This window comes from Aspergillus alliaceus, assembly GCF_009176365.1.
Source record: "Aspergillus alliaceus strain CBS 536.65 unplaced genomic scaffold BDW43scaffold_12, whole genome shotgun sequence".
NCBI classification, from domain to species: Eukaryota; Fungi; Ascomycota; class Eurotiomycetes; order Eurotiales; family Aspergillaceae; genus Aspergillus; species Aspergillus alliaceus.
The window spans coordinates 165,284-181,700 of NW_022474695.1; the positions used below are offsets into that span (position 1 = coordinate 165,284).

A 16,417-nucleotide genomic window follows, 5' to 3' on the forward strand; every position below is an offset into this window, starting at 1 on the left:
GTCAGTAGTGTGGGATTGTTTCGCTTGGACTAAGGGGAAGAGGGAAAAAAATCTTATTAAAGGGGCGGCTCGAATTGACACGGCCTAATTGGAAAACCAAGAAAAAAGAGAGTATGGAACGAAGGGGGAGTGGAAAATGATTATAAAAATAGAGTAGTCCGTAAAAGTGAAAAATAAAAACGAGATAAAATAAGAAAAAGAAATGTAAATCAGAGCGTCTTTCTCCAGAAGTCGGTGAGTGACTTTAGGTTGTTATTGTTGTCCAGGATTTGGTCTCAGAGTCCCACTGGTCGCACGTCGGGGTCACTGATCAGGACAGTAACAATGATAAGATGTTCATTGGGGAGTATAGATGAGAGAGTAATTGATTGATTGATTTATTGATAAATAGATAGTAGGTAGATACAGAACAGACAGACAAGAGGGGGAGATGAGGAGATGGGAACAAAGTAAGTCATCAATTGATCGACAGAGTTGAGTGTTGCCCAGCTGCAAGGCTTAGAGTGGTGGTTGGGTTTGGGTTGTTTTGAAGTTGTTGGAGGTTTTAAACGGTGCATTTAATTTGTTTAAGTGCCATGCTTTTGCTTTTTGATACCATGTATTGGAATCGGTACCTAACGGATTCCAATACTTACTTCACCGCCCACCAACACCGCAACAAGAGGAATTGCCAACAACAAACCATCTACTACTACCAAAAAAAGGGGGGTGGGAGAGAGGAGGGAATCACAGTTAGAATACCCAATGGAAACTCTGTGGAAGAAATCTCATGCACAAATCAAATCCCCTTACTTTCCGATCGAATCCATGAAGCCTCTAATGAGAGACAAGACCAAAGTGGAGATGCACTGCGGCCTGACAGTGCCTGAACCATCCCAGTCATCGGTTGGCAAGCATGAGACCATAATATTGACCGCTATATTCAGGGTACGAGAGTGTTGATTACTACGAGGGAGTATTTCATTCCTATTCCTAATACGTCATGATATTAAAAGGACTCACATCGATCTGACATGGCGGCTCAAAAGACTCTATCTATCATATCATCATTTCGACCATAACTCTGGGGTTAGGGTACACGACGACTACCACTTTCGGTAATGTCAGCCCTATCAAAAGACCTCAGTATAGTTTCTGTTCCACCCTTGGACATTTTAGCATATTCACTAGATCCTATGCATATGGTCACGTTAGTTAACACTAAAAAACCCCGATAACCCTACTAAATTAGCACGTCGATTTATAGGAATAACCATAACTATAATATCAATCAAATCAACGCAATCCCACTACTGCAGATGCACAGCCCAGGCTCTTCTCGAAGTCCTGTTCCTGCTCACCAAATGTGCGGTCCACCCATAGCTTTCTTTTATGAGGTGGCGCCAATGGTCTTCGTCAATGCGATGGGCTTCATCTGTGTTTGATTATTCTCGCCTGCTCTGGACGATGAATACTACAATGCATACATACATCCCACTAGCCGGGCGTGTCGCTCTAACCGCCAATATGGAGAGATATTTAGCCGGGCCACGCTGTCAGATAGAATAAGTTCTCACCCCATATTACTTACTCCCTCTACATCTCATCTGGTGAGTCCCACATATCAAGCACTCTACGATTAAAACATTTAACCTGCCAAAAGCATATTACTGTACATAGACTATGAACTAGTATTGAGTAAGTAGTCCGTAGCAAATCGTGGTAGTCTGTCTCAGCATATTTGTTTTTTTTTCAAAGTGATGCTCCCGTAGAACAACTCAACCCCCCGCAATGCATCCAATCACCTTCCTGCTACCTCACTCGACCACCAGTCTCCAGAAGAGGACCCTTATAATTGGAGGTCACGTTCCTCCCGAGAGATACCGGACAACTGTTGCATGAACGATGTCACGTTTCATACCTGTTTCCTCTCTTTCCAGGTTCTATCGCATCCCGCTTACGAGAATTGATATTAATCAAACAAGCCTTGGGACACTTTGCACGACTGCAATGGACGCCTATGGGTAGCAAAGCTGCAATGCAATGCATTCTCATAGTCGACACTCACTTCTTCAGAAGACATCCGGGAATAATCTGACAGGATGAACAGTCCTGACGCGGACAGAAATCTGATCATGGAGAACAGACAGTTAAAGATGCCTCGCGGAGAATTGAGGATCCCCCCAGCCCACGTTCTTCTTTGGGACACCTGCATTGGCATGGCATCATCAGCCTTCATCCAGTTGTCGGCACCTTCGAACGTGTCCTCGAGAATGTTGTTCGAAAGATAAGCCCCAGATGTTGATTCGTCACCCAGCTCCAGACGGTTGTCTACTAAATCCTGTTCAACCGTAACGTCGAGTTCAAATGGAGCCAACTTCCTTTCCTGTTCTAGTCACTGGAGGCTGTCACCTGACATGGCATTATATACTGTACCTAGGTATCTTCTGATCTGAACTGTAAGGCAATGGACGCCCGACACTAACCGCAACTCAGACTCAATTCCACAGAGCGTGGAGTCTGGTAGAACATGGCCAACTTCAAGAGCAAATCTAAGTGGGATTTGCCACTTTTAGTCCCATATCAAAGAGAAGTGGGTAGCGGAACCAAACCGTCTTGTATACGATCTTCAAAGCCCACGTTATTGCACCTGGAATGGTCTTGGGAACGTCTATCCCTTGATCACCCAAAACACGTTTATTTCCAATCGATGCTTCGTCTCAGGTACCAGCATTACGCCACACAAGTTTAGAATGATGTCATAACAACATTTCATTTGACAATACGCGGCTCGGTTCACATCATGCCGATAATCAATGTTGGGGCATCGAAAAGCTAACTAGCAGTGAAAGCAAATCGAGCCATTCAATCATACAACTGCATTATGCCAGATGTTATCTCCTGCGTGGACCGCCACCTTACGTCTGCGTCATAATGAAAAAGATCTTTTGAAAGTGCCATCATATCCATCAACATTCCTGGTGATACAGAGACCCCTATACGCTATCAGTGTTGTTCCTTGGTCCAAATACCAACGTATTGGGGACTTTTTGTACCACCAGCAAGCGGTCTGGATACCTATCAGGTCGGGAGGTGCAGCTGGAAACTATCCAACATAGCCTACAGTAGATGCAAGATTGTTGTCTCGACTCCACTAGAAATTCTCCGAGCACATGAGGTGGCAAAGCAGAGACTATAATGACTGGCGAATTAAGTAAGCCCCTTTCTAGTTCATCGAATTAGATGCCCGCCTCTGAGATTAGACTGCCATGCAGACACCTTGGGATCTACTATGCGTTCTCGGTAGTACATGCAAAAAGCAATATGTGCCTTCTGACCCTCCACATCTGTCCAAATGTCTTCACATTCTAAGCAGCATACACAGCAAACGTAAGACAAAGCTCTGTAACCGTACCTTTCTCTCCCGGAACCCTGTACAGATATGCAGATAACTTTCATGTATATCAGAATCTATCATTCAAAACTCACATCAAACCCCCAGAGGCGACCTCAATATGCTCTTATCAGCCATCAAAACCCAAAGACCCCTACCACCACAATCCTATACCACATCGAATACCTCTTGAATTCCGTACAACCATCGACATCACCCAAACCATACCGGATACCCAATGTCAAAAGTAACCGAACCAAGCCTTTAGCCCTGGATTTTAGAACAAGGTAGCTAGCCCTCCGTAACACATCCAGTATCACCAACAAGCCCCCGCCCGTATTCTCCCCCCCTTGCAAGGTTAGCAATCATTCGATCAGGTACAAAACCCAGCGCCAGATGGCAACCAATTTGGCCGTTTGGGGGCCACCCAATGGCTTCCCGGTCGAGAAACAACCCCCTTTAGCTGTCGAGTAGCAGGATAATCCGTACACGGCCTCCGAAACATTGAGATTTGGTCCGCTGTCACAACAGTGGTTAGCGCCAGATACGCATGGGATTTCTACCCCCGTAACCTATAGATGGCGGTTACTGACCTGGCTGTCCAACTCGGATGAGCGTCTTATGGAACCCGGCAGACCCGTTTCCAAGAAATGACAGGGCTGTTGTCTGTTCCATGGTCTGGAAGATTCATTGTATGCTAAGGTTTGGACACGTCGTTGTCGGGGTCAAGGCCCAACTTCCAAGGCGTACCCTACTGTATCCTTACTGTAGTTTATGTTAGAGAAAGGGTGCTAGTAGATTTGCATCGTCAATTGGCCGTGTCGCTAGCAGTTGTTTCTAGTACAGCCCTATGATAGATTCCGGATGTCCGGCTTTGTCGTGGGAATCCACGTACCTCTGATCTTGTACCCTTTGGGCGGAAGATTATAGGTATTTGCTTGCAGCTCGTAGAGTCAGATCTCAAAACATTTATAGAGTACTCAAAGGGTGTTAAAAGACGGCAAATATAGAGGTCACGTCTGCTATGTGTGTACTGTACTAACAAATCCATACCATCGTTTCTCTATCTCATTAGATGTTTAATATGACTGCCATACATCATAAATGAGATATATATATATACAAAAATATGTATACATAAAAAATACATACAAGAGATGATGGCATCCAATTCACCTCAATCAGAGTGGAGTGAGTGGTCGTTGTGCGGACTTTATCATAGCCGTTTCACCCGATTTTATACCCGAGGAAATCGCTTCTATCGCATCCAAGGCTAAGACCCAACACAGTTCAACTACAAACCTTTCAATGATACATCAATAAATCAAAACCAAAGCAAAAGGAACGAGAACTCCGACCATGCATTCCGCGATACAACGCCTATACGTGACCAGAAATAAAACAGCAAGGTGCCATGACAAGCGTAGTATATACCAAAGTAGATAAAGAGCGCCGGCGAACCAACTCAGTCATCGTCCTCATGGTCTTTAGTCGACTTGTCTTCGGACGTCTTCGCGAGCTGCTTCTGCCAGACGTGGTTGGCTGCGTTCTTGTCTAGACCGGTAAAAAGTAAGTCAAACACCTCCGAATACCAGCCCACAGGATGGCCTTCGATGCCTTCTTTGATGTTCTAGGGAAGATTGTTAGATCGCGAATAAAAGATCAAAACACAAGGACCAATTACTCACCTCAGGTAGCTCCAGCCAATCTGACATATTGTCCGCAGGGAAGATGATATTCGTGGCACCAGCACGACGAGCAGCAACGGTCTTCTCACGCAAACCACCGATACGCAAGACTTTGCCAGTCACCGTCAGTTCTCCAGTCATGGCAATTGTTGGGGCAAGAGAATGGTCCAGCGCTAAGGATAGCAAAGATGATGCCATTGTAATACCAGCAGACGGACCTAATTCTATTAGCCACAGCTATGGGAAGCCACGCAAAGAAACAACTTACCATCCTTCGGTACAGCACCCTCCGGACAATGCATGTGAAGCCTTGCCTTCTCAAAGAATTTGTTCTCGGGGAACTGCTTAGCCAGCACCGACTTGGCAAAGGAGTACGCAATTTGGGAAGATTCTTTCATCACATTTTGCAGGTTGCCGGTAATCTCGATACCCGGTCGGGACTCGGGAGTCAGAGCGTTCTCCAAGATCGATTCGACATACAAAGCAGCGCCTCCCATGCTAGTCCAAGCAAGGCCCATTGTAACACCGGCTGGGAAGGTCTCATACAGTCTGTCAGAGGTGAAAACCGGAGGTCCAACGTAGTCGGTCAAGCTGTCCTTGCCGATGCTAAGCTGCACACTCTCAGGAACTTTCAGAGCAACACGAGGTGTTTCAGTTGTTGCTTCGGCAGAGGAGTGAATAGAGTCACCAGACTCGCCTTCTTTCTTCGACTCCTCTTGTGCAGCCTTTCCCTCATCGGTAAGAGCCTTGTCCTCAGCGAGCACGTCCTCTCCAAGATCACGGACGATCTTGAACGCGGCCTTTCGATAAACTTTCTCAATTTGCTTCTTGAGGTTCCGGACACCACTTTCACGGCAGTAAGACTTGATGAGCTCCTCAATAGCTTCCTCTTTCAGGGTTACGTCGACTTCCTTCAGGCCCGTCAATTCCCTAGCAGCAGGAGCAAGGTAGCGCTGAGCGATAGCCATCTTCTCATCCGCAACATATCCCGAAAGCTCAATAAGCTCCATTCGATCCAGTAAAGGACGGGGAATTGTATCGGTGACATTAGCCGTGCAAACAAAGAGAACCTTAGACAAGTCCACAGGAACATCCATGTAGTGGTCCAAAAAGGAGGAGTTCTGTTCTGGGTCGAGAAGTTCGAGGAGTGCAGAAGATGGGTCTCCTTGGTGGCCACGTCCAATCTTGTCTATTTCGTCAATCAAAATCAGAGGGTTTTCCGTCTGACACTTCTTGAGAGCTTGGATGATGCGTCCGGGGAGGGCACCAACATAGGTCCTGCGATGACCCTTGATTTCTGCAACATCTGTCAAGCCTCCAACAGAAAAGCGGTAGTATTGCCTGTTCAGAGCCCGGGCAATTGACTTTCCAATACTGGTCTTTCCAACACCGGGCGGTCCCACAAGGCAGAGAATCTTTCCTTCCACTGTCCCGCGAAGCTTTCCGACAGCGATGAACTCAAGAATACGGTCCTTAACATCCTTCAAGCCATAGTGATCTTCATCCAGAACACTTGTGGCGTGCTGAATACCGAAGTTCTCGACGCTCTTCTGGCCCCAAGGAATCTGAGTCAACCAGTCGAGATAGTTGCGAGTGACGTTGAATTCGGAAGCAGCTGGTTCCAAGTGCGCCAATTTATTGATTTCCTCGTCGAATACTTTCTTAACAGCCTCTGGCATGGCAAGCTTCTCCGCTTTCTCTTTAAATTTTTCAACAAGCTTATCCTTACCATCGGATTCAATACCCAACTCCCTCTTAATACCCTTCATCTGCTCCATTAACCAGTACTCGCGCTGTCGCTTCTGGATTTTAGCCTCCACATCCTTTGAAATCTTCGACTGAAGTTGCGCGTTCATTAACTCCTTCTTCAGTACAACCAATGCCTTGGGAAGTCTCTCCTCAATGTTCATTATCTCAAGGACCTCTTGCATCTCATGCAGTTCGCCCGCAGAAACAGCAGCTGCAAAATCGGCCAATTTAGCTGGCTCATCGCTCAAGTTTCCAGGGAACTGATCGGTGTAAAATGCAGAAATTTGGTCACGGAAAAGGGGATTCAGACCAGCAATTTCCTTGCAGACATTGACAATCTCACTTGTCACTGCACGAATAAGGGCGCTCTTCTTATCATAAGGCTCTTCTGCCAGGTTCTCTACATTGACCAAGCTGACTGGATACTTCCGTAAGAATGATGTAGGTTCGTAGTGATCCTTGGGTGCGAGTTCTTGAGTCCCCTCTTCAAAGCTGGCTACAACATCCCCCCGCTTTTCGACTGGCTTATCTTCCGCTGCTGGAGACTTTGTCGAGTCGTTTGGTGGCAACAGGGAGGAGACCTTGATGCGGCGATGAGGATAAAGCACAGCTGTCACACCACTAGATTCTCCACGAAGGGGATAGGCAGCGGTAATCTGAGCGAACACCCCAACGTCGTACACGTCGTCAAGATTTTCGATTACGTCGCCATCAGCGTTCTCATCCTTGAATAAGAAAGCTCCGACATAAGGCTGTCCTCGCTTCATCATGTCCTGAATAGCCATTGCCACGTTCGGGTCTCGGATAGTGATAGCTTTGTAAAATCCCGGGAATAGCGGGCGCTTCGCGATGGGGATGGCCATAACCTGGGGGTATATGTCTGGAACGGAAGGCTTTTGCAAAGCCTTTTCACCAGAGCCCTTCTTACCCTTCTTCCCCCCATCTTCATTACCTCCGTTGTTTGCGCCACTAGGCTTGGAATCCGACGAGCCGCCATTGACAGGAATAGGAGACGGTGACTCGTTGGAGTTACCTCTGCCTTCAGCTACGTTATTGTCCTTCTTTTCATCCTCCAATGCCTGCTGTTCTTTGTCCGCGGCCTGTTTCTCTCTCCGTTTTGTAGATCCCACTGTCGGAGCTCCGGATTCTGTTGAGGAGCCATGCTTCCCTGACTGATCAACTACTCTTCGTCGAGGCTCAGTAGTACGGTCAATATCCTTCTCTTCGTTCTTTTCCTTCTGCTCTTTCTGATCCGAAGCTTCCTTTTCGTCTCCGGGTGGGGGTTTCTCTCTTCGCCGAATGGAGCTTGAAGAGAAGGTACGAGAGGGAGGGAGAGAGCGGGAGAGGCGCGAGGAGATTAGAATCGACCGAGCACTAGCATTGTATCTCGGAGATGCGAGCAAAGGCCGAACAATTAATGGACGCGGTGTCTGGTGGAGCGCAGCTCTCCAGGGGAGGGCCTGGCCGCGGAGCATGCTATAATGTAGCTGCGAATATGTAGGAGGGAAGAATTAGGGAGGAAAAAAATTATATAAGTACAGAAGATAAAAAAAATTGTAAGAGCCCTCACAGGGAGATAAGTAAGAGGAAGGGAAAGGAGAGGCTTTAGGAGCAAGCGTCGGACAGCAACTAATTGGGAGGTAGAGTGATTGATTACTGAAGCAAGAAGCCTTTCATCATCATCGACCCGGTACATCGTTTCTCCGGTCGGGAAACTTTTTCGAGCGGAACGACTCGAAGCTTCTAAGTTTCTCCATATCAGGAGGCGGCAAAACTCGGCTTAAAACGGTCATTGGACGTGCTCGGATTTTTCGAAATCAACACCATTGATTTCAAAAGATCCCTTCTCCATTCTGCTTCACTCCGTTCGTTGGGTTGGTGCACATTCATTTTACAACATGAGCGCTACTTCTGCCGCAATGCCAAAGGCCGCGGCTCTTCCCGCCCGTTTACTCCGGACTTCGCGACAATACTCAAAGAGCCCAGCAACCAGCGTTCGACCATCGGCTCAGACGCGGGCCTACCATGTCTCACCAACCTCTTCAACTGATAAACGGGTGCGATGCGGTGGATCCAATAAGAAGCAATCTGTGTTTCCCTCGTCAAGGGTGAGTTATCTCGAAAACATGCCCGTCCCCAGCTATGGCTGACCTCGCTTCTGGCATGTATAGATATTTCATACTAGTGCCCCCCTTTCCGCTATTGCCGACCCATACAAAGTCCTAGGTGTGGAAAAAAATGCGTCCGCGGGCGACATCAAGAAGGCGTACTATGGAATGGCAAAGAAATACCACCCGGACACGAACAAGGAACCGAATGCCAAGGAAAAGTTCGCCGAGGCTCAGACAGCTTACGAGTTACTTTCCGATCCCAAGAAGCGTGAAAATTATGACCGGTTTGGTTCGGCAGCGTTCGACCAGAACGGTGGTTTCGATCCCAACGCAGCCGGTGGTAATCCGTTTGCTGGCGCCGGTGGCTTCCACGGCTTTGGTGCTGGCTTTGGCGGTGGCTTCCCTGGCGGCTTTTCAGCAGATATCAATTTTGAAGATCTCTTCGGCGCTTTCACAGGTGGCGCACGTCGTTCCGGTCGAGGACGGCGGGGCCCGTTCCAAGAGATTCTAGTAGGCGAAGATATTGAGGTCCAGACCAACATCTCTTTTATGGAAGCCGCAAAGGGTACAACGAAAGACATAGTCATCACGCCCCTGACTCCATGTGGTACATGTAACGGTGACGGTTTGAAGAAAGGCGCAAAGCGTACTCAGTGCCGTCAATGCAATGGCTCTGGTACTCGGGTGCATTTCATGCAGGGAGGCTTCCAGGTGGCAGCCACTTGTGATGCCTGTGGGGGTGCAGGTCTTACTGTGCCGAGGGGCTCGGAGTGTGGCCCGTGCAATGGCAATGGCGTGGTTAGGGACAAGAAAACTGTCCAGGTTGACATTCCAGGTGGTGTAGAGGATGGCATGCGCTTGCGAGTAAGCAATGAGGGAGATGCACCACCCACCGGAACCTCTGCCGCTCCTGGATCTCGCACGCAACGAGGCGACCTTTACGTATCCATTCGGGTCGCTCCTGACCAACGATTCAGCCGTTCCGGTTCTGATATTCTCTATACGGCTCAGATCCCCCTCACGACTGCCCTCCTGGGTGGTGAAGTCACCGTGCCAACCCTAGACGGAGAGGTTAAGATCAAGGTTGCCACGGGTACTGGTACCGGCGATAAGGTTACGCTGTCCGGAATGGGTATGAAAAAGCTCAGTGCTCGTTCGAGTCGCTTCAGCCCTACCGGCGACCTGAAGGTCGAATTCAAGGTTGCCATGCCGAAGTACTTAACAGGCAATCAGCGGACTATCCTTGAAGTCCTTGCGGATGAGATGGGTGACAAGACGGCCAAGCGTGTCATGAATATTGACAAGGACGGGTAAGTTGCGTGATGTTGAATAGTGTTGCTTGCTACTAGTACTGACGAGATTACAGCCCACCATCTGGAACGGATACTTCCGCCGGAAACCCCAAAAATGAAGGTTTCCTCAAGTCCGCCTGGCACAGACTCGTGAATAATTGCGAGAACTCGGAAGAATCGAGCAAGAAGGAATCAGGCGACACCAAAAAGAACGACGGCGAAAAGAAGTCGAACTGAAAGGAGGTCCAGTGACACATTTATATTTAAAGCTTCAATGCACTTCTTCAGGATCATGTTTTCACCACGTATTTGTTTTGGGAAATATCATAGCGCCGGCGAGATTAGGGGTTTGCCATTTACGAGAGTTAGGATGTTTTTGTGTATGCGTTCCTTTCAACCGTTTCAAAAGCGGTTGTGTGTCAATAGAGAGGCTGGGACTGTGTATGTATGTATAATTAGACCTGACGGACGAAGACATCTCCACTTTCTTTTATATATACAGGTACTTGAAATGTGTGCCAGCGAAATCAGGCATAGACACATACGATGCCACACGGGGGCCGGTTATTCAGCCATGTTGGCGCCTGAGGAGTCGAATGGGCCACAGCGTCATGAACTTGTAAATTAAACCTTCCAACCTTTCTGTCAGCTACAACCACTTATCTCAAGTCCTTTGCATCTGCTACATTTCTAATTATCACCTGGGTCCGGATCACCTACCTTTATCCCCAGTGTCCCCACTACTCTTGGCTAACGACCCTCAGCTAGTACGTACCGCTAACCTTGTTGACTTCTTGCCTGCTTTACCCCACAGCTCTCCATTACCGATAATCCTCCCCTCCGTCTTCCACCGCGCAAGCCCACCCAGCTCCTTCCTCGCCTTTATTCCTCCGGATCGCCTCTATTGCTTTTTCTCCGTGTTTGGATGGGAGCTCCCCGCTCCTTCCGACCTACACGATGGTTCAGTCACCGATGATCTCATGTCCGCTGAAGCAGACCAACGAAATTGATTGGATCCGGCCTCTCAAAGACTACATCCGCCAAAGCTATGGTGAAGACCCGGAAAGGTACGGCCAAGAATGCGCAACGCTCAACCGCTTGCGACAGGATATGAGGGGCGCGGGGAAAGACAGCGCGACAGGGCGCGACTTGCTGTATCGGTATTATGGACAGCTAGAGCTCTTAGATCTCAGGTTTCCTGTCGATGAGAATCACATCAAAATATCCTTCACTTGGTATGTGTTTGGACTTTCTGATCTCCCCTTTCTTCTTGTTACCTCGGCCTCCTGACATCTATGGTCTCGTCACAGGTACGACGCTTTCACACATAAACCCACCTCTCAGTACTCCCTAGCCTTCGAGAAGGCCTCGATAATTTTCAATATATCTGCTGTTCTATCCTGTCATGCTGCGGATCAGAACCGCGCAGAGGATGCGGGCTTGAAAACTGCCTACCACTCCTTCCAGGCAGCGGCGGGAATGTTCACCTATATCAATGAGAACTTTCTACACGCGCCGTCGACCGACCTGAACAGGGAGACTGTCAAGACTTTAATCAATGTCACCCTGGGTCAGGGTCAAGAAGTCTTCCTCGAGAAACAAGTGGCTGACGATAAGAAGGCTGGGTTTCTTGCAAAACTCGCCAGCCAAGCAGCCTATCTATACTCACAGGCAGTGGAGGGGATGCAAGAGTATGCCAAGGGTGTCTTTGAGAAGGTCTGGGTGATAGTGGTTCAAGCCAAAGCGGCACATATGACCTCGGTGGCGTCTTATTATCAAGCCTTGGCTGACAGTGAGAGTGGATCGCATGGTGTGGCCATTGCTAGGCTTCAGTTAGCTGAGAAGAACTCAACCGCTGCATTGGGGTGGGCCAAGTCGTTCCCATCATCCGTACCTCCCAATTCAAACCTGAGCGCCGAGTCTGGGTCCAATCTATTGGATATCATCAAATATCACCTTGCAACTGTCCAGGCCAAGCTCTTGACATTTTCCAAAGACAACGATTTTATATACCACCAACCGGTCCCGAACGAAGCTGGCCTGTCTGCTGTTGCAAAGCTGCCTGCAGCAAAAGCTATTCCAGTCAGCGAACTCTATCAGGGCCAGGATATCCAGCGTATCATCGGACCGGATATCTTCCAGAAACTCGTACCTATGTCTGTTACGGAAACAGCCAGCCTCTATGATGAGGAGAAGGCTAAGTTGATTCGGGCGGAAACAGAGAAAGTCGAAACCGCGAATGGTGAAATGGCCGCGAGTTTAGATTACCTGAAATTACCTGGAAGCTTGAACGTCCTCAAGGGCGGTATGGACCAGGAAATGGTGGTTGATGATGAGTTCCGACGATGGTGTCAAGAACTTGCAGGACATCAGTCTTTCACTAAAGCCTTTGACAGTTTGCAAGAGCGCAAATCAGAAGTGCTAGCTCAGCTAGAGCAGTGCTCTAAGCAGCTTGATCTGGAGGAAAGTGTATGTGAAAAGATGCGCTCTAAGTACGGGCCGGACTGGAGTCAGCAGCCTAGCGCAAGACTCAATACAACGCTACGTGGTGATGTACGGACATACCGTGACACCATCAATGAAGCCAGTGCTAGCGACTCCCAGCTTCTCTCTACATTCCGACAATACGAGGCAGACTTTGACGAGATGCGGTCTGCGGGAGAAACAGATGAGGCCGATGTACTGTTTCAGCGGGCCATGATCAAGGCTGGGTCTAAGTTTGGCAAAGGCAAGAATGGCCACGGTAGCCCCTACGCACCAACTTCGGAAGGAAGCCTGATAGACGATGTTTACGACGAGGGGAGTCGCACGGTAGCAGAACAGATTGCCATGGTTGAGTCGATTCTGAAGAAATTGAATCTGCTCAAACGAGAACGGTCCCAGGTTCTAAAGGACCTCAAAGAGAAGGTATGCATATGCCCAGACTATTCAACCTTCGCTCAGGCTGACTTAATGCTACCAGGTTCACAATGATGACATATCAAACGTACTGATACTGAACAAAAAGTCCATTGCTGGGCAGGAGGCGCAGCTTTTTGAAGCAGAATTGGAAAAGTTCCGTCCTCATCAAAACCGACTGCTTCAAGCCAACCATAAACAAGCCTCGCTAATGAAGGAGCTCACTAAAATTTATGGCGACTTGCTGCAGGACAAGCGAGTGCGAGCCGAGCAGTCGAAATATGAAAGCATAAACCGTCAAAGAAATGCGGTCATGGCACGATACAAAAAGGTATACGACTCGTTCAACGGTCTGCTATCAGGCATCAGGCAAGCGCAGACCTTCTACACTGAAATGAGTGAGACGGTAGAAAGTCTGAAGAAGAATGTGGAGACTTTCATCAACAATCGGAGGTCTGAAGGCGCCCAACTTCTAGGCCAGATTGAACGCGAGAAGGCGACCAATGCGTCAGAACAGGAGGACCGCGAACGGGAAAAACTTAGGCAGTTGATGGAGCGTCTCTCTACAGAGCCTAAGCCGTCTCCTTCCTCCTCATCTTCGGGGGTTCCCTCAAAGGTCAAGTCTCCTCCACCTCCCGTCCAGACACCCGGCTATCCGGGTCCTGGGATATCTTCCCCAAAGATGTCACCGCGTTATCCTCCCGTCGCAGGACAGTCACATGGTGTCCCCCTCTCTCATTCTCCAGCACCTTATAGCCAATACATGAGCCCAGGGACAGGCGCATCGTACGTACCGGGGCAGCCCTTCCAACAGGGCGCAGCAGCGCCGTTAACTGAGAGCTACAATCCCATGGCTTATCCATTTCCCGCATCCGCCTCTCCCCCTCCCACTCAGCAATACTTCTCGTCAACACCTACCCCGTACAGCGGCTACTCTAATCCAACCCCACCCACCGCTCCCTCTCAATTTATGCCCCAGGGATACGTCCCTCCTCCCCCGCCACCGCGTCCCCAGCAAGCTACGTATCCTTCATCCACGGGACCCTTTCCGTCTGGTCCTGGTGGGTACGCTCAAACCCGACCGCACGGCTCGAGCCAGCATCACAAAGCACAGTCGCAATCATCACAGTCGCAAAACCAGCCCGCACCCTCCTCAGCTGATCCTTGGGCTGGTCTCAACGCATGGAAATAATGGGTGCCATGCGGCGATGGAATTATGAAGTATGATAGACTTATGGACTGAACATTTGCATTCAGGCGTTACGTCTACTCCTTCACTGATTATATGCGCTAATGCTATTTATTCACGTTATGTTCAGTCATCCTTGCAGTATTCTTGTCCAGCAAGATCTAGTTGTCTCGAAGCCCAATGTATGTTTGTATATACATAAGTTCTGATAAATTAAATGCAATTATGCACTCATTTGAAGCAATATTACCCAAATGCAGCGAGAAATTCCTCTATTATATCTCGACCCAGAAAGGCAAGTCGGACCAACCAAGACAAAAGTACAGTGGATCCCATAACTCCAGTATTATACATGACGTAGTGAATAAGGGACCTAGAGCCAAGAAAGGGAGAGTATCCCAACATCCAAGAAGAAACATAGACCGAACCATTAGACCCGAGCGAAAATCTGCCAATCGAAGGTATAATACTTATCAGACAGGCTTTGTGGCCGTATCCTTTTCCACAGGGTTTGGGGATCAATAGTACAGTGTATCTTTGTATCAAAGACAAGGAAAGAAAGATAAAGAGTAAAAAACAAAGCAAGCAGTCTGCGCCAGTGGGTATCATGTGAGGAGGGGTTTAGTACAAAATAAAGAAGACCAATTCTGGCAGAAATGCTTCCGAAACCGTGGTGTATTGTACATAGGTAGTGACGTAGGAAACGAGGGAAGGAAATAAAAAGAGCCAAGAGTCGGGCCCCGGATGTATGAAGAAAAAGCAAAGAAAAAATCCCGAAGCGCCGATGTCACAACCGATAAAAGGCAAAGCCGCAAGCAGATGTTTTTAAGGTTGAAATCTTAGGCGGAATTGTCTGCCTCTTCCTTCTTCTCGAACTTTGTACAGAAATCGGGCAATAGCTTCTTGCTCCGCAAGGCCGGCACTATTGAAATGTTTGCGAATGGTGAGCGCAAGCTGGTTCTTGCTCACACGGTCTTGTCCGATAATGTGGTTTAGGGCATTCTTTCCGTCACTTGTGCCTGCATGTTTGGAATTATGTCCAGGTAGGCCATTTCTGGTGGTGGTGCCATTGGGGCTTGTGATGTGGGGGCGGTGGGCTTTCTTGGTGTTGCTGTGAGATCCGTTCGTGTCCTGGTTTTGACGGAGATGGGCCCGTTGGGCAGCGATAGAGGTTGGGGATAGGAGGCCAATTCCTTTGGAGAGGAGGAGCTGGGAGTATTCGGTGGGAAAGGCGCTGGGTGAAGATATTTTATAGGCATGTCGGTAGGAGTGGAGGAATTCGAGGGGCATCTCGGACCAATGGATCTGCGGGAGAAAAAGTCAATGTTGGCAAGAAAAGATTGTAGAGTCGGTTTACAAAGTAGTGCTGATGTAGGCAGCAATTACTCGAAGTGTTTTAGCTGAAAGCAACTTACCTTGGGCTGATTGTCCGGCTGGTCGCCATTCCCCATGGGGGCACTAGTGACATTGGCGACATTGGCAGAAATCTTGACATTCGCGACAGTATTTACCACCGCGGAACTATTGGTCGCTTTGCGACCCTTTCCAGTACCAGACTTATGCTCTCTTGCAGTACTAGAGCCTTCGGATCGAGAGTCGTCTTGAACGGCAGTCGCACGCTGTCGCGGGGGAGCCATGATGACAGCTGAGGACACAAGAGCGGACAAGGGAGATAAAAGATAGCCGGGCCGATTGAGGGCCCGTGAAAGAATGGCAAGTTCAATCAGGAAATCCTAGCCACAATTGTCGGTAGAGCTAAGCAGTATCCGAGAGACGGTCATTGTAGGCTATAAGCAAAGCATGAAAAAGAAACTTTGGAGGCTATCGGGAAAGCGGGCAGACGCGGCAGAATCGTAGAAGCGCGACGACATCATTTCTGCATTCGGCAATATTACCGAGTATATAGTCGTACACAGCAGTCAGGATGATTTTGTGGGAAACAGCTCTAAACTCTGTGGTTCTTTGCTATAGTTGATCGGCCCGGCGCATGAGTGCGGCCATATCCTCAAGGCACTCAAAGGATGCTGCGCATTAACTGGGAAGTCGTGCGCATCAAACAACATCGAAGTTGGACGATTAAGTATGAAATACTGAGGGATCCATGTTAGGCATAAACA

The 16,417-nt window shown here is 48.6% G+C and overlaps 4 protein-coding genes across 4 annotated transcripts; 2 read left to right on the forward strand and 2 right to left on the reverse strand.

Moving 5' to 3' along the window:
- Positions 1–4,838: 4,838 nt before the first annotated feature.
- On the reverse strand, positions 4,839–8,285 carry BDW43DRAFT_298898 (endopeptidase La; the record flags this gene model as incomplete). The annotated part of the gene is made up of 4 exons (XM_032044632.1): positions 4,839–5,003; positions 5,062–5,279; positions 5,330–8,098; positions 8,132–8,285. 4 exons carry the CDS (start codon positions 8,283–8,285, stop codon positions 4,839–4,841), a joined length of 3,306 nt encoding a protein of 1,101 aa, XP_031902199.1.
- Positions 8,286–8,522: 237 nt separating this feature from the next.
- Positions 8,523–10,481, forward strand: BDW43DRAFT_31131 (putative mitochondrial DnaJ chaperone (Mdj1)). Its single transcript, XM_032047163.1, has 3 exons — positions 8,523–8,918; positions 8,982–10,231; positions 10,288–10,481. Exons 1-3 carry the CDS (start codon positions 8,709–8,711, stop codon positions 10,448–10,450), a joined length of 1,623 nt encoding a protein of 540 aa, XP_031902200.1. The 5' UTR covers positions 8,523–8,708; the 3' UTR covers positions 10,451–10,481.
- A 689-nt stretch (positions 10,482–11,170) lies between these two features.
- On the forward strand, positions 11,171–14,303 carry bro1 (putative signal transduction protein BroA; the record flags this gene model as incomplete). Its single annotated transcript, XM_032046670.1, has 3 exons — positions 11,171–11,448; positions 11,524–13,120; positions 13,176–14,303. The coding sequence occupies 3 exons, from the start codon at positions 11,171–11,173 to the stop codon at positions 14,301–14,303; spliced, it is 3,003 nt and encodes a 1,000-aa protein (XP_031902201.1).
- An 822-nt stretch (positions 14,304–15,125) lies between these two features.
- BDW43DRAFT_298900 (uncharacterized protein) lies at positions 15,126–15,937 on the reverse strand (the record flags this gene model as incomplete). Its single annotated transcript, XM_032044633.1, has 2 exons — positions 15,126–15,605; positions 15,716–15,937. 2 exons carry the CDS (start codon positions 15,935–15,937, stop codon positions 15,126–15,128), a joined length of 702 nt encoding a protein of 233 aa, XP_031902202.1.
- Between the last annotated feature and the right edge of the window lie 480 nt (positions 15,938–16,417).

Bases quoted from the DNA above. Each gene is read 5' to 3' on its own strand.
- BDW43DRAFT_31131 (XM_032047163.1), top strand. From the start codon at position 8,709: ATGAGCGCTACTTCTGCCGCAATGCCAAAGGCCGCGGCTCTTCCCGCC. The intron at 8,919-8,981 runs GTGAGTTATCTC...TGGCATGTATAG, and splicing joins CTGTGTTTCCCTCGTCAAGG to ATATTTCATACTAGTGCCCC. The intron at 10,232-10,287 runs GTAAGTTGCGTG...ACGAGATTACAG, and splicing joins ATGAATATTGACAAGGACGG to CCCACCATCTGGAACGGATA.